Consider the following 23,428-nt stretch of genomic DNA (forward strand, 5'->3'; position numbering starts at 1 on the left):
ACTGATTATCACATCCAGTAAATCCATAATCCCTGGTGTTTGATTATTCCTGGTATTTAAGTATTTTATCCTCTTCAGTAACACAGATGCCGTGAATTATCGTACAAAATTGTCTTTTGTTATACAGAAGCAAAATCACAGTATCATCATCATCATGGTTATTTTGGGCAATGTATCATGATAATACTGTAATGTGAGCTGCACTGTGATTTCCACCCCTACATATACACTCAATGACTTAAGCACCTCTAATGTAGGCAGTCGTGTGTGTGTGTGTCTGTGTGTGTCTGTGTGTGTGTGTGTCTGTGTGTGTAAAGCTCTGTATAATCATTGCTTGTTTACCTGCAGTGTTCTTTCGCAGGTCATCAGACAGCTGGTAGTTCTGGGTCCGCAGCTCTAGCAGCTGAGCCTGTTTTGACAAAAACAAAAGCATCAAAAAGAAAATCACAAACCCATCAGATGGCATGTCATATTGTTTTGGTGTAAAACAGCTCTAGTGATCATTCTGCAGCCCAAGGCACTGATAAACGAATGTAAAACATGTAAAAAAAAAATGATCATACTGAGCACGCATTTACTGTGGCATTGTTTCGATGAGATCTTCTGCAATGTCAAAAGATTTATTTCAATCCAGTGTTGCATTAATTAATTTTTCACCAAGACCTTGCAGCAGCAGCATTGATGATGGTAGAGTCTGACCACGGTACAAAGCAGCTCTTCTCCATCCAGCACATCCCAAAGATTCTCAATGAGGTTAAGATCTGGACTCTGTCATGAACTCACAATCCAATCCATGTGTGAAAATGATAAATGATGATCTCATGCTCCCTGAACCCTGAACTCTTTCACAATTCCAGAACCTAAATCCTGGCATTGTCATCTTTGACATATTTTTGTGCCATCAGGGAAGATAAAATCCATTGATCCAGGAATGACCTGGTCTATATTCAGTATATTCAGGTAGAGTCAGCTGACCTCATTCTTACAGCACATACTGTTGCTGAACCTAAACCTGCAGACTAACTGCAGCATCAACCAACCAACACATCATTTACTTACTTAAATCCAGGTGGAGAATTGTTTTGTTTAAAAAAATTAGTCTATACTAAACAGCTACTTCTGCATGTAGAAGTGTCAGGAGTCATAATTTCAGCATCAGTATCTTCAGTTAGAGACTTCTGACTGCTTATTAAGATTATACAAGCCTTTTTTTATTATGTTAGGTAATGGAAACAATGGGGACAAATAAATTATTAGCCTTGAAGACCATGGACACGAAACTGGATATATCAGGTCAGCAGGCTGAGAAAGCTTACATTTCACCTGAAGTTCCAAGCATCTCTGTGTCAACAAAAATTGAAGCTCCATGCAGAAAAAGAGGCTTGACAGCAGTGTTGCGGAGACGTAGCGTTAAAGTGAAGGAACTGGGGCAGTATTTAAGATATTTGTAATATTTTCTAAACAATTAAAAGCGGATTCTGAGTGTTAAATAAACGAAACAGCTGTTTGTTGTGCTGCTGTTTGGTTAGCTAGGCTAACATAATTAGCTAGGTCTCTAGGCTTGCTAGCTAGTTAGCGTTTGCTAACGTTACAATAAGCTCGAAAATCTGACTTAAACACCTTTATCATGCAATTAAAACCACGGAGTATATAAGATAAGGGGTAAAACATGATATTACGCCACTCTAAAAGTTTATAAACATTTTAATTTTAATATTAGCAACCTAAAAAGCTTGAGTGCTAACCGGTGGGCTGGACTGAACTAAACTAGGCTAAGCTAAGCTAACTAGCGTTAGCTAGCCAGCGCTATAACGTAAACACACAGCAGCAGCAGTCAGCAGACTGTAGCTAGCAAAGCTAAGCTAAGCTAACTAGCTAAAGCTAACATAGCTAGCTACCAAAATACAGGAGGGCCCTGTTGACCAGATTACGCCCCTTTTTCCCCAAAATCCTGCCTAAAATCCAGCGTAAATCCCTTCAGCAGCTCCTCTACATTACAGTTTAAACCCCACAGCCGCTGTTAACCAGCACACAGAGCCACAGAGCCATAAACTCACCTGCATACGGTGGAACTCCTCTTCTGACAGAGCCTGCGCCATCTTCACCCGCAGGAACCAGGAGGAGTTCAGTACCGAGAGAAGCAGGTCCACCGAGAGGGGGTGCAGAGGATCCACACACTCTCACACAGCAGCAGCTTCTTCACTCACACACTCATTTTATTATACGATTTACACAGTTTTACCCTGAACATGCAGCATGTGGGAGGTAAGAAAGCTGAAAAATCTTTTACTGTGCAAGATTGCTCTTGTTTTTGTTTTATAGGTCTTTTATAGGTCTAATTTAACATCAGCCACAGCTCACCTGCCCAGCAGGGGGCGTAGGGGAGACCAGGTGAGGCTGTAACACAGTTTTGTAATTTTTCCAATAAATCAAAAATATTTTATGCTGGAGATTAATTTACACTGACGTATAAAAGCCCATTACCCCCACCTAAAATAATAAAAAATAATAATTAGTAATTATTTTGATAGGCTAAGTCGTTAATTTGAGATAGTAGGTCATTCTTTTGAGATACTAAGTTGTTATTTTGAGGTAGTAAGTCATTATTTTAATATTTTAAAATATTATTTTATTTTGAGATTTTAAGTTGTTATATTGAAATACTATCTCATTATTTTGAGATAGTAAGTCATTATTTTGAGATACTAAATTGTTATTTTGAGATAGTAAGTTATTACTTTAAGATACTAAATTGTTATTTTGAGAAATTAAGTTATTACTTTGAGATAGTAGGTTGTGTTGAGGAACTAAGTAAATATTGTTAAGTTGTTATTTTGAGATACCATATCATTATTTTTAGATAGTAAAATAATAAAAATAATAATTAGTAATTATTTTGATAGGCTAAGTCGTTAATTTGAGATAGTAGGTCATTCTTTTGAGATACTAAGTTGTTATTTTGAGGTAGTAAGTCATTATTTTAATATTTTAAGACATTATTTTGAGATTTTAAGTTGTTATATTGAAATATTATCTCATTATTTTGAGATAGTAAGTCATTATTGTGAGATAATAAATCATTATTTTAAGATAGTATGTAATTATTTTGAGTATGTTGGTCTTTTGAGATACTATATCATTATTTTTAAATAGCAAGTGTGTTTGTTTGTTTTTTTAGTTTATTTTTTTCTTTAAAAACAATGAGATAAAAACAATAAATAAAAAAGATTGTTGTCAAAGTTTACTTTCTTAAAAGGGATGAGATGTATCCAACAGTGACTGAGTGGAAAGTGAATTCTCAGACATGTATAAACAGCACTATAAAACAATGAAAAAATTAAAGATTTATTTAACATAACCAGACGTTATTTTAGTCATGGCACAAATTCACCCCCCACAACAAAGAAAACCATATGAAATGTACAGAAAGTTATTTATAGTGAAGGGTAACACTCTATATTTGTAATATATCTATATTTACAAGAGACATGTCATCTGCTGGTGTTGATCCACTGTGTTTAATTATAAGTCCGAAGCCACTGCATTACTGTTTTCCCGCACTGGTAATACGAGTTTTACTTTTTTATTGAAATACTGAACGTCTTGATGATAATTTGTTGATGTCGGTTATAAGAGTGAGAGGAAGCTGCTCTCTGATGCTTCCTGTCTGTCAGCCCTGGCCCTGCCATTAGAGAAGCTTCTGGTTGGCTGTGGTGTGGTGGAGTATTTTGGGGGAGAACAGATAAAGAGGCAATCTTCTTCTTTCTTGATCCACCGCAACAGCTTGGTGACCGCACCGATAGCCAAGGACTTGTTAACCAGTGGGCTAAAGCAGGCGTACATCTCAAACTTGCCAGTGACCTGTGGGGAGGAGGATAAAACTGAGTTTAGGTTTTGGGTTACTGTAATAGAAAGGATAGACCAAAAAGGAAGTAGACCAAAATGTTCAACCAGAGCACCTGCTTCCACATGTGTGCTGTGTCACCTACAGGACTTCTCATGGCTTCCTCTCAAAAATGTCTGTCTTATTGCCACTCTTCCATGAAGGTAATAGTTGTGTGAATCTCTGCAGCTCCTCCAGAGTGACTATGGGTTTCTTGGCTGCTTCTCTCATTAGTGCTATCCTTGCCTGAGCTTGGTGCTCGGCAAGATTTAGCTTAGTTTGGGATATTCTTTATAACCTAACCCTGTTTTAAGCAAAATCTCCACAAAATCAGGTGAGTTCCTTGGTTTTCGTGATGCTGTTTGATCACTAATGTTCTCTAACAAACCTCCGAGACCAAGTATCTCCATTTCTGACATTTTTTAGTTTATTAAATAATTTGATCACACAAAAAAAAAAAATCTTGACAAATGGACCAATAGAAACAGTTTAAAATGACCTGGATTAAACTCTTTTTCTCATTGACTTCCATTGAAAGTTTTAGTATTAGAAGTTTTTTTTTCCTCTTTCCTGTAAAGTTGCTTTTTTTGGAGATACAGTACTTTTGTTTTTTTTTATTGGACAGCAATGGTTTATACTGAGAATAAATTACACACAGGTGATTTCTATTAACTAGATGATTGGTCAGAGTACAGGAGGCTAAATATAAATGCACACACACACACATTCCAGATTTGTATTTTTTTTTTTAAATGCTGAAAATATATATATATTTATTTAAATATATATATATATATGTATTACCTGCTTTTTTATTTAAAAAAATAATAATTATAATAATAATAAATAATAATAAAAATAATAATAAAATATATTCAAATGTGTGGATGCAACATGAAAAAAAATCAGAAAGTTTAAGGGGTATTAATAATTTTTCATGGCACTGTATGATGATGTCTAAAACAGGGCTAAACATACCCATGCCAGCAGGGTTTCTCTCTGGGTGGAGTGATAGAGCAGTTTGAGGGGGCGTGAGCTGCTGTGAATTCGGCTGTGGAGATGTCGGTACAGGTCCATCAGTCGGACCCGTTCCTCCCCAGTAGCATACGGTGCCTCCACCGCTGGACTGAGAAACAAGTATTAGATCACAGAGTGTTAATCGATTCAAATAATGCATCATGTTAACCACAACAGTATTCTGTAATAAATCACATTTAATCTGGAAAAAAGGTAGTCCAGTGATCTAAAGCACTGCCACTATGATTGGGATATCACTGATTCGAATCCCGGTCATGCAGCTTGCCATGAGCTGCTGGAGCCCTGAGAGAATTGGCACAGTTGGCCTTGCTCTCTCTGGGTGGGGACAGTACAGTAGATGGTGCTCTTTCCCCACATCACTCCTAGAATGATGTGGATCAGCCCAAGGCTGCATCTGTGAGCTGCTGTATCAGAACCAAGTCGCTGCGCTTTCCTCCGAGCGTTAGCGCTGTGATGATGCTACTCGGCAATGCTACAGCATCAGCAGCAGCAGTTCAAAAAGAGGCGGAGTCTGACTTCACATGTATCGGAGGAGGCTTGTTCTAGTCTTCACCCTCCTGGTGTTGGAGCATCACTTGTGATGAGGGGATTTACAGCTGAATAGCAGCTGAATGGGTGGAACCAAAAATACATTAATATATGATATACATAATATCACTGTATAATAATAATTATATACAATTGGTGTTATTATGTTATTAATCTTAATGCTTAAATTCCATAGCTAAAACGCAGGCAATAACTGTGTGAACTCTATCAGTTGCAACTTTTTGGTGTGAATTAAATGTGATAAGTACATTTTCTCAGCTGTATCATCTGACCTGCACAATGGAAACCATGTGAGGGGGAAACAAAGAGGCTTTAAGATCTTCACCTCAGGCTCCTCTCATGTGCTGCTGTTGCTCATCAGAGAGCACACAAATACTCCACACATCCACTGCAGCACCAGTTTCAGCCTAAACTAACAAAAAAAATCCACCTCAAACATTTATTCACATGTTTTGAGAATGTCCTAATGTAGTAAATACAGATTTAAGCGTTAAGAGTTCAGAAATAAATATTTGGTGGAATAACCTTTGTGGTTTTCAATCACAGTTTTTTTCATGCATCTTGACATCATGTTCTCCTCCTCCACCAGTCTTACACACTGCTTTTGTATAACTTTATGCTGCTTTACTCCTGGTGCAAAAATCAAGCAGTTCAGTTTGGTGGTTTGATGGCTTGTGATCATCCATCTTCCTCTTGATTATATTCCAGAGGTTTTCAATTTGTTAAATTCAGAGAAACTCATCATTTTTAAGTGTTTTCTTACCTTATATTATATTTTCCAGAGCTGTATATGGATCTCAGTAGACCTACTATCTAAATTACTTATCTAAGCATACCAGAAAAATATTATTTGGATTTCCTTTCAACTCTCTAGTTTTTAAAATATAGTCAAAATGGAACATATTTAATAGATAACATATTAAAAATAAAATAATTACTAGAATTTATATGAGTATATCCAGGATTGTGTAGCATTTTGTTCATTATTTGTCTCTTAATTTCTTATTTGATTGTTCTTTAGTAATAATTTTATTCTCTGATTTGAATATTGTCTGTGTCCAATGTTTTGAACCCTACCCCTGTTTTTTAAAAATCTGAAAAGCAAATAAAAATCACTAAAATAGTTATATAACATACCATATGATGAGATGAGATAGATAACGAGCTAGCCAACCAGCATACGTTGGTTGTTCATGAATAACCAGCTGGTCCTGCACTGGAGTTTTTTGCAGGGTGACCTTATTTGATTGCATTTGCATGAAAGGCACCCGAGCACTTCAGACAGCAGCTACAATTTGCAGCAAATGAAACACTCAGTCACAGGAGTCACTAAATATTTACAGTTGCTTAAATACATCATCTGCTAACAAATGAAAAAACTCAATCATTCTCATATTTTTCAGACTATCAAACACATTGTAATATGAGACAAAGACAACCTAAGCAAATATAGAGACAGTTTTTAAATTATAATTCCATTTATTTATTAAGGGAAAAATCTATTTAAACCAATCTGGCCCTATGTGTAAAAGTATTTGCCCCCTAAACCTAATAATTTGCTAGTGTGCTTTGGGTCATTGTCCTGCTGCTGAACCCAAGTATGCCTGAGCTTAAGGTCAGAAACTAATGAACATTCTCCTTCTGGACATTTAAATGCCTTTTAAATCTCATGTCTAGCTGTTTTTCTGATGTTTTTAGAGATGGAGAACATGTCATAAATAATTGTTGACTAATTGACTAGCCGGAAAAATTATTTTCATATTAGTCAACTATCAAAATAATCATTAGTTGCAGCTCTAATACAGAGCAGAATTTATGGTTGCATAAATTAATGTAAGTTGTCCAGGTCCCAGACTTTCATATTACCACCACCATGTTTGACTTTCAGTACAATGGTCTTTTTCTCAGGTAATCTCTGTGTGATATTAAAGTCTAATTGTTAATCTAGACTAGGACTAGGACTAGGACCTTCCTAGCAGTGACCGGCCTACTGAAATGACTCCAAAAGGGCAGGGATAACTCATCCAGGAGGTCCAGGAGGGTAAAGAACTGCAGGTCTCACCTGCCTCAGTTAAGGTGAATGATTTTTGATTACAGACTGTAGTCCTGTATCTGTTTCTCTACATTCTTTATTATTATCCTTCTTTCTAATGTGCTGGTACAAGTGGATCAGCCACAGCAGTGCTGCTGGAGTTTTTAAACATCTCAGCGTCACTTATAGACCGAAACTCACATATATCTCACTTGTTCACCTGGTGAATTGCGGCAGCTGGCCATAGTGATCTGGAACGTCAAAGGGCATGTACAGGAAGTGTCTCAGCTCAGCCACGCCAACATGGCGAACCTGACATGGTTGAGCTTTGGAGATAGACTGCAGAACATTGTTGTTTCTAACCCCCTCTTCGATCTTCCGCTTGCACTCCGCCACGGCGTAGAAAGCCTCCTTATCGGTGGACAGAAGCACGAGGCAGACGCTACACTCTGGAGGGTCCAGGTAGGCGACGTAAGTGTAGAAGTAGCAGTCTGGATTAAAACGAGGAAGGCAGACCGGGGTCCAAATTTCACCCGTCTGGAAGGACGTGGAAGCTCGAATGAGGTTCAGAAGCAGGTGCAGATCACTCGGCTTCAGCCTGGCGTCTTCTATGACCATTTTCTCCTGGACAATGGAGAGGAGCTGACCCTTAGTGACCAGGAGAGACAGGACAAGATTAGGAGTGACTGCTTTCTGCAGGACCTGGTTGAGAACGTCTCTGGAAGACGAAGCCAAAGGCAGGCACTGCACAGCCGAGAGCAGGAAACCAGCCTCAGACTCCATTACATCCAGGAGACCATCTATAACCTTCTCCGAGCCGAACAGCAGCCGGCGGAGGTCGTAGTTCTTCCTGCGCTGGAAAATGCGATTGATGCTGGCCTGGGTGAGCATGCTGACGATCTGATGGTAAACATGCAGGAGCTCAGAGCGAAGCTGCAGCTCAGACTGTCGACTCTTTGATGCGGAAACCAGAACCAGAGGTCCTTTCTGCATAAAGACAATCGTGTGCCCATCTGAAAGAGAGTGATACAAAATCTAGTAACACTTTATTCAGGTGCCTGAATAGAGGCTTTATAATCAATTTATGAGCATTAAATAATGTATTTAGAAATAATAATTTGAATATTTAAATATATTTTATATTTATGAACAGTTTTTACCATCACAATATGACATTGTTGTCAGTACAAGACGAGTTTTTTATTGTTTTTCTTTTCCTTGGCTGGTAACTCTTGAACTTATAAATGAACTTATTCTGTGCAACAGAGGTAACTTTTGGTCTTCCTTTCTTGGAGCGGTCCTGATGAGAGCCAGTTTCATCACAAAGTATTTGATGACTGTCTTTAGGACTGCACTTGAGGAAAATTTAGGATCATTTTTTTCTGAATTTTGCCTGATAACATTCATAGTTAAGTCCCATATTTTTCAGACTATAACACGCACCTTAAAGTCCTTTAAGTCTTTACATTTTCTCCAAAATCATCAATGTGCCTTATTTATAAATTCTACCAGTCAGGTTTTAATTAAGGCGCAGTAAAGCCACTCTACTGAAGTACAGCGTTACTTGGGTAAATTTTCAGTGAAGTTTCTCCAGCACTAAGGCTGAGAGCACCCTGCATTAGCATTAGCCGCTAACCGCAGCAGTGCTAGATCTTTCACCGTCCAGAGGTGAGTATATTGGACTGTAGTCTGCATGTTTACCATGTTAAAACAAGCTACGTGGGACAAACCACTAGTTGATAGCACCCTGGGTTACCTGAACACTTAGGGTTCCTCAGCTTAGCACGGTCGGGTGGCATTCATGTCCCGCTAGCACTGTGGTTAGCGGCTAATGCTAATGCTAATGCTGCTGCACCCAGCCTTAGTGCTGGGGAAACTATTGGAAATCTAAGCTTACAGTAAAGAACAAGATTCTAACAAACTCTTTTTAATACCTATGAATTTAGAAGAAACAGTGAATAAGTAGGTGTCCAATATTTGTTCATATAAATCTGGAGATATTGTAGGATAGGGAAATGAAGCAATTTGACAGAGACCTTCCTGGGAAAATGTAGCTGTGTGTGGGTGAACATTATCCTACTGATATCCTATTCTCGTGTATCACTACTAGGTGTTGACACGTTGTATACAATGTCACTCCAGATAAGGCGGGTTTAAATCACTCACCACAAGGCCAGATGTGGTGTTCAATTGTGTGCCTTTAGTTAAACATTAGGGTGACTTGAGTAATCATCTTAATGAGATTTGTTTATGTGGTTTCTACACAAGGCTTGCATCACTCTATATCTACATTAGCCTCATAGCTCATAGGGTAATAGGAACATATTGTGTAAATGTGCCACATTATTGCTTTGAATGACCACCAGTGGTCTACAGTTCATAATACCAGCTTCTTCTTTTATTCAATATTGTATTCTCCAGTGTCTTTTGGTTTTGCATTGGTGGAAAAGCATTGTATGTGCCTTAGCTACGATGCTACATTAGCGGAGTGGCTGGCGGGTTTTGTTATTCTAAACATACACACCTACCTATTTCAATTGTACTTGGCTGGTGGTGTTTTTTCCTCCATAGACAAATTCTAACCATTTGTTCCTTAGCTCTGCATTACTGGGTAAAGCATATAAACACTGATGTGTTATTCGCACAAATAACCCAGCAACAAACTGCCGAACTGCTGTTCTTAGCGCTGTTAGCTCCTATCTGACGAGGCAGTGCCTCTGCCTGGCTTCAGCTCTGTCTGTGGGCGGTCCCGAGCCAAGGTGGGTGTGGCCATGAATACTAATTAACATATTTTCAGAGTATTTTCTTTTCATGTGCAGCATCATATACAACTCAGAGAGACCTAATGTATTTCACAAAGAACCAGAAAAAGTGGATTTTAGAGTGGATTTTAGCTGAAGGACACCTTAAAAAAGGTGCAAAATATCGTAATATATTAAATTGTATCGCCAATAATACACAGTACTAGTACATACATTTTTTTTTGTATTTTCCATGCATCCTCAAACTTTTTTATGATTTGTGGTATATATAAAACATAAAAAGTTAATAACCCCTTTAATAACATCTCACCTGAGTAAATGGACTGAATGGTGTTTCCTCCAACCTGGACAAAAGACACCAGCGCCATCATGACCCCCATCACTGAAGACAGGGCCTCCTCGCTGCCATGGCGAGAGTAGATGGGCTTCCCTGCTTCGCTCAGCACAAACACATGCTTCCTGCGGCTCCTCCAGCCGTCCGTCATCACCTCCTCATTCTGACTGGTCTGGATTTGGGAAGCTGAGGAGCAGTCGCTCCCGAGACTTGAGGAACTCTCGCTCTGCTTCAGTTCCGTTCCAGATAAAAGCACTGTAAAATCACTAGATTCCTCCAGAGAGGTGTTTTCAGGTAGACCCCCATCAGTTCCCGCACTGTCTCTCTTCAACATGCTGTCCGATTCTCACTTCCCTCCAAACTTCTGCTTTTTTCTACTGTGGAAATGATGTCCCTCTTCCTAAGGAACACTTCTTCCATTGGTGACGGACAATGGATCCCTGTGAGGAGCGCTACAGGTTAATCAGGGATTCCAGGAGGGGTCAGATGTGTTTTATAGACCGTGAATAACGTCCACAGTGCTCAGAGTGCTGCTGGAGATAATAAGATCTATAGTGGTATGTCATCATCAAGGTTTCATCAAAGGCTCTTTTGAAGTTTAGAAACTAGCCCTTTTTATCTGGGTTATCTTAATACAGTATATTATAATCAAGTTTCTCCCATGATGTTATTATTATACTTTTATTATGTTTATATATATTTTACTGTCAGAAACTTTAGTGTTAAATCAGGACAAATATACACTATATTTAGATATGATGTTATACAATATTGTTCTTTTTTATGACACCGAATAAACTGACGCTGGAAAAAACACCATAGACACCTAAGCAACCACCCTAAAAACTGCTATTTAAGACCCTAGCGGCAACAGAACACCCATTCAACAATGCATTACTGACATACTACAGTAGCCCCTTATCAACCACCTGGAACACTGTTGCAACCACCCTGAAAACCACTAACTAAAACCTAGCGGCACCAGAACACCCATTCAGCAATGCATTAGGAACCACCTGACATAATAACACAGCATATTAGCAACCACCTGATCCCCCATTCTGCAACACCTTATCAACCACCTGACATATTGTTAAAACATATTAGTTACCACCTTAGCAGCCATTCTGCAACACTGCAACCTCAGTAACCACCTGAAATACTATAGCAACCGACAAAGCAACCACTGAGAATTAGTTTAGCTACAAAAGAGCATGCATACAGCAACACCCTAGCAACCACCTGGGACAGCAATAACAGTAAAAATGTTTCCAATAGACACATTAACAGTTATAATGCTTAGGTATAATATTTAATTTGTAGTAACTTTACTTTTAAAGTTATTACAGGTTATTAAATAATCATAATAGCTCAGAAAGCAAGAAAGATAATCTAAAAAAAATTGTACTCATGCTGATGATGATGATATGGTGCAGGCAGTCAGGAGACTCGTCCACAGTGTGTTTATTGTGAGTAGAAAGAATGTGCTCAGAACAGCAGTGAATGAAGAACTTCTTGACTGTTCACAATAAAAGTCCCTCCCTAATATTCCCAGCTCAATACTGGGGGGCTTTATACCCCACCTAAACCCCAATAGCTGAGAGCCTAAAGAATGGTCCGGTTTAATACATGCATAATAAAAACTGATATAAGACATAGATAAGATGATAAATAACATTTATCATTGCTATACATATTATTTTCTAAATCCTTGAATGCAAAATACGAAATATTGGATGTAAAATCCCATTATATATATCTTTCCAATTTAAAATGATGAAGAACTAGTTTTGGTATCATTTTTTAAATTTATTTACTTTTGCAAACAGAATCTCAGGGAAAAATTAAACTTTTCTTGATTTTCAATTTTTTGCATTTTGTTAAAAAAAAAAAAATTAGACTATACCATCAGGCATATGTTACATTAAAAATAAAAAGGTTTTTGGGAAAAATAAATGTTTTGTTCATTTTTGCTGAACCTGGCAACCTGGGCATGCTGAATCCCATAAAAATCTCTAAAAAAAAAAAAAAAAAAAAAAACTCTGCTTAAATTAATCCTCTCTTAATTTTCATATTTCTTCATTATTGCATCTTGTTAAAAAAGCAAATTGGATTTTACAATCATAGCAAATCAATATGCAAAATACAATATGCAAAAATGAAAAAAATCTGAAAATTAATATATATTAATGAAATAAAATTTTCCTGAAATTCTGTTTACAAAAGGCAACATTTTTTTAAATGATAAAATAAACTATTCGTTCTGAACATAAGAAAGTTGAGTGGTGTATGGTAATATATATATATATATATATATATATATATATATATATATATATTGTCTTTTCATTCTTCTTAAAAAGTAAATTGGATTATGCCATCGTAACAAATCAATATGCAAAAAAATTTCATTTTATATATTAAAAAAATAAAAAAATAACCATGAAAGATGGATAAAAAAATTTAATCACTATTTTAATTGATAAAAAAAACTATTTGTTCTAAAAATCAGAAAATCGAAAGATTTATGGTAAAATGTTTTGTTTCGTGCTGTCTTCTCATTCTGGAGAGCATTTACGCAAAATGTATATTTTTGATGGACCTGGCAACCTTGACTCGCGCTGATTCGCGCAGCTGTAGTGCACTAGTTAGTGCAGAAGTGCGCGTGTTGGAGCGCAGACCGGGTTTAATGAGAGCGTGAGAGAGGGATCAGTTCTGCTCGCGGTGGATCAGGTGCTTCGGTCTGAGCTGGAGATCATGACCCGGACCCGGGTCCGCTCAGCACGGCTCTGGACTCGGGTTTAACCCGATGAAGAGGATTTAAAGCGGAATATCGACCTGCGGAGCGATGGAAGATCACCTGCTGAAGTTCATCCAGCGGGTCAGGTTCCTGTCTGAGAGCGGCTGCGATGGGGACAATGAGATCACTGCTGAGTACACCGTGAGTACCACCTGAGTACACCCGCTAAACCTGCAGCTGGAAACTGGGATTAAATTCATATAATAAACTAGCTACTAATATAGAGATTATACTGAGAAGTTATTGAGAGATTTCACTAAACATACATTTATTATGTTTCATTCCCAGATAGCAAATATATATTGATCAGTTTGAGGCTACATTTAATTAAAATTAAAATTAAAAGTTGAGTGCAAAAGTTCAATACTTATTTTTAGGTATTTAAATATTTAAATTGTTGAGGAAAAAGTTGTACATCCATATATTTAGCAATTTTTAGTGTTTTCTTCTGCCTTTCTCAAACAGGATTTTATATAAAAATGTCAGATTTAATTTCATTTTTGCATATTGTAAAAAAAATGATAGTGAAATCCAATATACTTTTGTAAAAAAGATGAAAAAAATCAATTTTCCTAAAATCCTGTTTTTAAAGTGTATAAAATGTACACAAACATTTTGTTCATCATTATTTTTAAATGAAAAAAAACATATATACACTGGAAACCTACTGAACACATAAGCACTATGCGTTCATTTGAACTGCATAGGATTAAATTAATATTAATATATCTACCTATATAAAGATTATACTTAGTTACGTCATTGAGAAATTTCATTATACACTACTTCATTATGTCTTTTTGTTATATATAGTTGGAAAATGGGCTGTTACACCGTTTTAGTTACTTTTTTTGTAACTGAAGGGGAAAAAAAGCATTTTTAATGTAGCTAATATTGTTATTTGCTGCATTTGCATCATGTATTCATTTAGGCTATTTAAATAGTTTTAATAAATTTTTATTACTCTTAAATTGTGCAGTTGCATGATTATGCTCTTATAGTATTATTGTAAAGTGGACATGAAACATTTCAGTTTGTACAAGTTTTCTAAGGGATTGAATAAAATGGAATTTATTTTATTGAATGTAATTTTTTTTTTATAAAATGTTTACACACTAAATTAAATCATACTATATTTATGTTTGTTATGTTTGCGCTAGGGCTCCGCCATCTTGCCCGTGCAGCACTGGTGACGTCACGAGGTTGGTTGGTTGGTTGGTTGGTTGAAGAGTCCAGGTACATACAGTAGCTAGCGGTCAGGGTTAGGGAAAAGAGCTTGTTGTTTGTGGAGATTATGAATGAAGACAAAGCTGAACTAGGCTAACGTGGAGCATAGTTAGCGTTAGCTAGTTAGCTAACGTTAGTTACCTCTCGCTGCTCTGCTGGGTGAGCGCGTCGTTTGGCTCGTTTCTTGCGGCTCACAGCTGCTACTTTATAGTAAGGTTACCCTCAGTCAGGTGGTCTGTACATCCCAGCTGTTCAGAGGAAAAAAAATTAAAAATGGAGGTAAAAAGCCTCGGACTTTAGCTTATTTGTCTGGCGAATGACAAACTTCTGACTCAAAACCCTTTCCTCCACATAACAGTCCTCGTCTAGAAAGTGCTCGGAGTCGCTACTAACCCCTAGCATTGCTGCTAACCGGAGGATTCTTGCGCTTCAGGACCGCTAGGCGCCGTTAGCCACCGCCGAAAAACAGCTGTCCGCTTAAGAGACGAGATATGAAAGTGAAAGTGAATCTCTTTCTCACTCTTTAACCTATAACATTTTACTACAACAGAAGTGAGCTAAGTTCCCGAAGGCTAATAGTTTATGTTAGTGAGGCGTCCGAGAACCAACCTCGTGACGTCACTTTCAGCGCTGGGACAAGAGGGCACTACACTTACTTAAAAAATGAGATTTAGATTGCTTTTTATTTTAATTCAGCTTCATTGACAACTGTTAAACTTATACTATTTGTTAGAGTGAAAATACATCTTGTGAATTATATTAAATACTTGAAGTGTTTCATGTCCACATTAAATATAGCATTAAATGCTCATAAATTTACAATAATATAATTTTTGTGCAGTCTGTTGTGCAGTCTATTTCACACTGATTTACAATGATTGATATAACTTGAAACCCCTTGCACTTACACTGTAAGTTGTGTGTGAGGAAGCTGCTGTATGTGCTGTGTACTCAGGTAACACTTTTTGGTTCCCATTCTTGGTCTGGATTCAATTTCATTTTGTTCGGCTTTGTTGACATTGTATTTAAAACCAAAATCATCTATAGAAATAAAACTCAAGGTTCAGTGCTGGGAGATACTGGAGGAAGTAAGATGCTCCATTAGTATTTAAAATGGATGGATGGATGGATGGATGGATGGATGGATGGATGGATAATCGGCCACAATATTCTGTATATTTTAGTGGAAGAAAACACAGGTGCGCCACTGACTGATTAAAACACTGACACGAACACACACATACACGGACACACTGCAGAGCACAAACCGGACCCCTGTTTAACAATAAACAGTATAAAGAATAAAATAACATTGCTGTTCCCTTAAATGAGCTGCTGGCGTATTTTCCCAGGTCAGTATCTGTCTCTGCTGAGACGTGCAAAAACGTCGCACTGTTAAGATTTAACTTTCCCAATATCGTGCAGCCCTACCCTAGCCGAGTCTCAAATGTGCTCCACCAAACAGTTAAGCAGAAGTTGAAGTTAAAGCAGAATGCTTTCTAAGGTTTATAACCTAACTGTACGTCTTTATCTGAACTAAAGTTCAAAAGTAGGAAACTGCGACGTGAAAAAAACTCTTAGTCTAGTGAAAAAAAAAACATTAGCTGTGACTTTTACAGTCTTTTTCAGATCTTCTCCGGTGCGTTGACTGGGGGTAAATGAGGGTACAGCTTCATGTCCTGGTTCCTTATTGAGCCCATAAAAGAATCAGTCGATTATTAACTCAGGGTGATGCTCTGAGACAGACATTACTGTATTAAACTCTGTATGAAGAGAATGAAGGCAGTGCTGCTTAGTGTTGCACTGAGTAAACCATCACCTCAGAACATTTGAATATGTTAACACTGAGTCATGCCAAAAAAAAAGGCCTTCTTTTTTCACGTGAGAGGGACATTTGCATGCACACACAGATCAGAGTGAGAGGGTTATCCATTCATTGGCCTGAATGACTTCCTTTAAAGCTTTCTGACAGCTGTCCAAATATGAAAATAATTTGTCTAAAAATGCAAATGTTGTATTTGTTACCATTACTGTTGTATTTATTTATGTATTTTTCCTATACAGACAAAATTGTCGTCAGTTGTTTGGACTTTCTTGACTTTTTGGACTATATGCCCATCTATCTGTCTGTCTATCTGTCTGTCTATCTGTCTGTCTGTCTGCCTATCTATCTATCTATCTATCTATCTATCTGTCTGTCTGTCTGTCTGTCTGTCTGTCTGTCTGTCTGTCTGTCTGTCTGTCTGTCTGTCTGTCTGCCCTCTTGCAGCATTAACAGCAAGCTGATTGGCTCTGTGCTGAAAGGTGTGAGTAAGGGGTGGGCGATATGGCCCTAAAATAATATCACAATATTTCATAGTATTTTTTTCGTGATAATGATATTCTTGGCGATATGACAGAACAGTAAAAAAGTTAAAGAAAATTTTTCAAAGAAAAAAAAAATTAATTAAATTTTACTATTGTATTATTGCATACAATATGAAATAATATGGCACACCCCTAACTGAGATTAAAAAAAATACAAAACAATAATTTTATCAGATTTGTAACAGAAGTCCATAATACTAATAATATATCTCCATATATCCAGAATTAAAGTAAAATAAATGATACTGATGGGAAATGAAAACAGTGTGATTTTTTTTTTTTTTTGCTAAAAACAGTAGAAAAGTAGTAGTAGTACCCTGATGTGATGACTAGGGGTGGGTGATATGATGGGTGGCACGATATTTCAGGGTATAATATTGTTCACGATATTCAAAAATGTTGGGTCACAGGCACTCAGATTTGCCATTTCAAAAACGCTCAAAACGCTCAAAAGAGCTTTAAATTCGTCGCTTAACTCAAAAATTGACAGAATAAAGAATAAAACAACATTGCTGTTCCCTTAAATGAGCTGCTGAAGGTCAGTATCCTCTGCTGAGACGCACAAAAGCGCCATTAAAAATCACATAAAATGTGATTGTGACGTCCCTATCTAGCGCTATGATAAATTATTGTAAAAGTAAATGAGCTAATGCACTATTTTTGCATGTGTTATTGCTAAACTCTAAAGGAAGGTGTTAATTTCAGGCACGTGAGTCTCCTCACTCATGCTTTTAATCTGAATCTATTGTGGTTTTGTGGTGATTAAGGGCTGCATCTGCTGCGCACTGTTTAAAGAATGCACTGGTTAATGTTCACCACAGCTCAAACAGACCCACGGCTCCGTCCCTTTATACTGTGTTTAAGCCACGTTCAGACGACATCTGGCCCAGTTTCTGCCTGCCTACAGGAAGTGCCTGCGCCACCGGTGAGCGTTAAACAAGCTTCCACAACCTCTGAGGTAACACACGGCCAGCAACTCGCAATCCAGGCTAAAACTGAAAGCGGCGCCGCTGCACTGAGTGCTGCTGATCTCTTCTCCTTTTGCAGCAAGGAAGTAAGAACAGCACTGCGGCTTTCATTGTGACACATACAGAGCCAGCAAATCCTCTACATGCTACGGCTTTAGTGTAGCACCGCTTAGCATCGCATCTCTATGGCCACGCTGTGAAAACAGATTGATGCACTGAATCTGATTAAAGGAGAACCCCGGTGTAAAATATGGTGTTTTAAAACATGTTAAAAAGTAGCGTTCTGAGATCCAGAAATTTTAATTGTCCAAAACACCCTTCAGACTGGGTGAAATGGGGCATAATGTACCCTGATAAATCACTTTTTCCACTGTTATCCAGCTCTAAGTAACTCCCCACTTCCTTGCTAGAATCCGGAGAGGAATGACATTTAAAACGAGGCATTAATAATTTTAAAAGTGCTCAAGAAGCTTATTAAAAACACTGTTTACATCCTATAACACTATAGCTTCAGCTCTGAGCGCCGCCATCTTTGTATTGATGATAATGTTATAGACGTTAAAGGAGAACTCCGGTGTAAAATTGACTTTTGGTGTAACTTAATAAAACATGATAAATACTCAATACTCACCTTTGATTAAATAGCACACCTCCGCTCTCCCACAGCGTTCAGAGATCCAGAAATTTTAACAGTTTGTACAAACACCCTTCAGACTGGGTGATACGGAGCATAATTTACCCTGATATATCACTTTTTACACCGTTACCCAGGTATCTCAAAGTAGCTCCACACCTTCTTGCCAGAATTTGGAGAGCCCTGTCATTTAAAACGAGGCATTAATAACTTAAAAGTGCTCAAGAAGCTTATTAAAAAACACTGTTTACATCCTATAACACTATAGCTTCTAATGTTATATATATATATATATATATATATATATATATATATATATATATATATATATATTAGGGGTGGGCAATATTATATCATATACAATATATCGTGACACAGAAATATTGTGATATTAAAAATTCATATCGTGATAATAGGGCTGTTCTGTCTTAAAAGTAGTCTATTATTTACTGTGAATCTTTAGGTGTATTTATTGTATAATTCTTTTAGTTTGCAGTTTCTATGCATGCACAAAATATTCCGCAATTTTTTTTGCTGCATTATATTATTTTATACTATATCACTTATTTTGCCACATTATGATTATACTGTTATACTCTTATACTATATTCCTGAAATTAAATAATAATTTTTCTGTTTTCCTATATCGCCAAGTATATCGTTATCGCAAAAATACCCTGAAATATCGTGATATTATTTTAGAGCCATATCGCCCACCCCTAATATATATACATAGACTCCACATAGTTCTTAAATGTCATTCCCCAATGTTAGCCCTTTATTATGTGCCTTGCATTGTTTACTGTCATTTCTCTTATTTTCATACTTCTAGTTCCCTGTTTGTTCTTTCCTTAGCATTATCGGTTGAACTATTGGTTCAGTATCTTAGTTTTGTGTTCTTCTGTTCGTCGTAGTTCCCTGTTTGTTTCTGCTGTTTTTTTTACATGAATTTGTTGAGCGCACATGTTTTGCTTTCGTTAGTTTAGTTGGTTTCTTTTTCTCTTTTGATTTGTCAGCATGAAGCTTCAGTTTTTATCATCTCTGACTGAACTTTAGACTTTCGGTATATCTGTACTGTCATAAAATATGTTTTTTTCCCCTATAATCAGCCTTGCTATCTGTTTGTTTGCTAAAGAATGGCAGCATACCGATACCATGTAGTGTATTCAATTAAAGCGATAGTCTTTTGGTGGTACTTTTAGTGGTTCTCTCTAGTGAGAATGTGTAATTGCACCTGGGCATGCAGAAGAGTACTTTTAAAACGTGCATTGTGGTGCAGTGTGCTTTCAGATGGATCCAGATGGATCTGGTGATTGAAGAAAGAACTTGCCAGTTCTCTTTTTAATGAAAATACCATATATTTCCAACTATAAGACGCATTAAGCAACACTAGTGAGGGTACTTACATCAAAGTGAGCAAGAGTGTTGCCATGTTTCGCTTCTAATAGTAAACACAACTGTAATTCTTAAAACAAAAACATTTTGATCACTGGATGTTAATCTACACAGCTTTTTCTCCTTTCGTTTATTTACAGTAAGCTTAGATTTCCAATAATTTGTCTAAGGGTGAGTGTTCAGTAAAAGTTTCTCCAGCACTAAGGCTGGGTGCAGCAGCATTAGCATCAGCCACTGAGGTTTGTTTTAACACAACAAACACTCAGACCACAGTCCAATATACAGCTAGCGGCTAATGCTAATTCGGCTGTATCCAGCCTTAGTGCTGGAGAAACTTTACTGAAAACTCACCCTTATAACAATGTACTTCAATGGATTGGTTATTCTGCTCCTTATTTAATACCTGACTAGTAGAATTCATACATAAGGAGCACCGGATTATAAGGCGCACTGTCGATTTTTGTGAAAATTAAAGGATTTTAAGTGCACCTTATAGTCTGGAAAATACGGTAAATAGAAGTCACCATTTCTTCAGGCAACCATTTTTTAGTAAGGGTGGACTGTTGATGATGTTGCTCCCAATAGCATCCAACATGCTTTCTGGCAAGCTATTGAGGCGATAGCATTAGCAAGCGGATTAGCATTGTCCTATTGAAATGGTCACTGGTTTCAGGAGCTTATGAAATTGCATCCCACACTGTGATGCCATGCAGTCTTCAGGTAAAACTTTATATTGTAGAATTTAAAAAATGTAATACAAAATTAATATATTTAGCTTTACAGGGATGATCACAAAAGCAATTTTTCACCATTAATTGGAATATTTTGAATCCTTCCTACTCCCTATTGAGTTCAAATGACACTTTGAAAGTGAAAACCTATAAACTCTCATTTTTTTTAACCAGCTTTCAACCCACACAATACAGACCATTGAGAAAATTCTAAATCCAGACACGAACCGTGCAGTTTATTACCATGATGCACTGCATTGGCAGTCGTTTCAGTTGCTTATGCCATTCGAAAAGAGGAAACAAGAGGAACCACCAGCAGTTCCAGAATTAAAACTTCAATTTAAATGTGGTTCACAGGTCAGAGTTGCTTTCACTACATATGTACAGTATCTCTAAGATGCCCTTTGATGGTGAATCCTAAGATTATTCATATTCATTTTATTATTTGGCATCATGTTCTCCTCCTCCACCAGTCTTACACACTGCTTGCTTTTAGATAACTTTATGCTGCTTTACTCCTGGTTCAAAAATCCAAGCAGTTCAGCTTGGTTTGATGGTTTGATGGCTTGTGATCATCCATCTTCCTCTTGATTATATTCCAGAGGTTTTTAATTTAGTAAAATCAAGGAAAAACATCATCATTAGGTGGTCTCTTTTTTTTCATAGCTGTAAATATAAGTATGTTTTAAGTTTAAGTTTACTGTAGCAATTTGAGTAATGTGAGTAATGTGAAGCCAAATGTTAGCAAAATCACACCACATAAATCTATATATGATATTACTGTAGCATTTTGGAGTAATAGGAGGTTAAAATTAGGAAAAATGGGCATTTGGTTTTGTATAAAAAACATAATTTGACATACTTAATTATTATGGTGGCCAGATCTGTTGAATTAACTTTAAAAAAAATTAGAAATCGGTTGCCTTAAAAAGTTAAGTAATGGGTAAAAAAACTTTAAAAAGTTACAACTAAAGGGGAAGTTGATTTAACATTATTAACTTTTTATTTTTGTTTTACTGTAAGGCCGGTTAAGTTGAGTTTACTTAACTTTTTTAAGGCAGCCGGTTTGCTCCAATTTTTGAAGTAATGAGGAATGAAAACTTGAGTTAGCATAAATTAAAACATCAAGTTAATTTATTATAACTAAAGGGGAAGTTGATTTAACTTTTTTATATTTGTGTTATTTTGTAAGACCGAATAAGTTGAGTTTACTTAACTTTTTTAAGGCAGCCGGTTTGATCAATTTTTTTAAGTAATGGGGAATAAAAACTTGAGTTAGCATAAATTAAAACATCAAGTTAATTTATTATAACTAAAGGGGAATTTTACTGATTTATTTCTAAGGTAACCCAGGGGGAATCACTACACACTGATGGTGAGTGTTAGTCAGAAACTGTTGGACACGCCCAGTATGCAAATAGATTGTGGCAGAAGCCAATGGAAAAGAAGCTGTTAATGGCAAAACAGAATTAACTCAGTTATTTTATATATATATAAGTTGGTTCAACTAAAAAGATCTCAGTTTGAATAGTACAGTATATGTACCCACAAATTCAATTCAGCTAAATCATAATAGTAAAATAGTTGAGTATTGTTTAGAAATTTTGCAAATTTTATGTAAAACAGACTTAAATCATTTGATTTCAATCAACGTTTGAGTTTACAGTGTGGAAATGACTCTTATTAAGTAAAGTTTACCTAAAAAAAGTCATAATTCATAATAGCTGTAATAGTTGTCTGCAGGCTCGCCCTGTGTATAAATGATCTTAAACGTCTAAAAAGTGAACAGTTTCACACGTAGGCTTCCAGTTATAGCTCCACGCATCACAGTTGTTGTGAGTTTCTCACAAGTCTTTGGGGGTTTGTCGGCTTCTGATACAAATGCGTGTGTGGTTTTTTTGAAAGCCCTCAATTGTCACAAGCTTCTATTTTTTCTTAGTATAGCTGGTTTGTTCTTATGTGTCAGATAACGCTGTACGATATGCGTCCTCTTAATATACCAGAGCTTATTCAGCAGACAGTTTAAAACTTTGCACGACACCAAAAAAAAAAACTGAACTTTCACAGCTGATGGAGAATGGTGTTTCTCAGAATTTGTAGAAGTTTAAAATCCATTTTAGGGGTGGGTAAATATAGAGATAAGTAGAGGTTTGGTATATATATATATATATATATATATATATATATATACCATTTTTTAGTAAGGGTGGACTGTTGATGATGTTGCTCCCAATAGCATCCAACATGCTTTCTGGCAAGCTATTGAGGCGATAGCATTAGCAAGCGGATTAGCATTGTCCTATTGAAATGGTCACTGGTTTCAGGAGCTTATGAAATTGCATCCCACACTGTGATGCCATGCAGTCTTCAGGTAAAACTTTATATTGTAGAATTTGAAAAAAATGTAATACAAAATTAATATATTTAGCTTTACAGGGATGATCACAAAAGCAATTTTTCACCATTAATTGGAATATTTTGAATCCTTCCTACTCCCTATTGAGTTCAAATGACACTTTGAAAGTGAAAACCTATAAACTCTCATTTTTTTTAACCAGCTTTCATCCCACACAATACAGACCATTGAGAAAATTTTAAATCCAGACAAGAACCGTGCAGTTTATTACCATGATGCACTGCATAGGCAGTCGTTTCAGTTGCTTATGCCATTCGAAAAGAGGAAACAAGAGGAACCACCAGCAGTTCCA

General features: G+C 36.7%; 4 protein-coding genes and 1 long non-coding RNA gene across 7 annotated transcripts in view; 2 read left to right on the plus strand and 3 right to left on the minus strand.

Annotated features, from left to right (window-relative positions):
- Positions 1–2,146, minus strand: part of gripap1 (GRIP1 associated protein 1) — a 79,406-nt gene extending 77,260 nt beyond the window's left edge. For both annotated transcript variants that reach the window (XM_022670615.2, XM_022670614.2), the window contains exons 1-2: positions 2,058–2,146; positions 343–409 (exon numbers count right to left, since the gene is read on the minus strand). In XM_022670615.2, coding sequence (XP_022526336.1) covers positions 343–409; positions 2,058–2,099 — 109 coding nt within the window. In that variant the 5' untranslated portion in view covers positions 2,100–2,146. The remainder of the gene's footprint in view (positions 1–342; positions 410–2,057) is intronic.
- si:dkey-8e10.3 (serine/threonine-protein kinase SBK1) overlaps positions 1–23,428 on the plus strand; it is a 426,835-nt gene that overhangs the window by 292,933 nt on the left and 110,474 nt on the right. The window lies entirely within an intron of this gene.
- Positions 1–23,428, minus strand: part of LOC125806217 (uncharacterized) — a 185,599-nt gene that overhangs the window by 79,715 nt on the left and 82,456 nt on the right. The window lies entirely within an intron of this gene.
- On the minus strand, positions 3,387–11,258 carry mon1ba (MON1 secretory trafficking family member Ba). Its single transcript, XM_007245882.3, has 4 exons — positions 10,575–11,258; positions 7,723–8,515; positions 4,862–5,009; positions 3,387–3,861 (listed from the first exon to the last, which is right to left on the minus strand). Exons 1-4 carry the CDS (start codon positions 10,930–10,932, stop codon positions 3,628–3,630), a joined length of 1,533 nt encoding a protein of 510 aa, XP_007245944.3. The 5' UTR covers positions 10,933–11,258; the 3' UTR covers positions 3,387–3,627.
- The window catches only part of ptpn18 (protein tyrosine phosphatase non-receptor type 18), a 44,148-nt gene continuing 33,984 nt past the window's right edge, over positions 13,265–23,428 (plus strand). For both annotated transcript variants that reach the window (XM_022670618.2, XM_049486223.1), the window contains exon 1: positions 13,265–13,539. In XM_022670618.2, the coding sequence (XP_022526339.2) occupies positions 13,447–13,539 (93 nt within the window). In that variant the 5' untranslated portion in view covers positions 13,265–13,446. The remainder of the gene's footprint in view (positions 13,540–23,428) is intronic.

This window comes from Astyanax mexicanus, chromosome 12, assembly GCF_023375975.1.
Source record: "Astyanax mexicanus isolate ESR-SI-001 chromosome 12, AstMex3_surface, whole genome shotgun sequence".
Taxonomy (NCBI): domain Eukaryota; kingdom Metazoa; phylum Chordata; class Actinopteri; order Characiformes; family Acestrorhamphidae; genus Astyanax; species Astyanax mexicanus.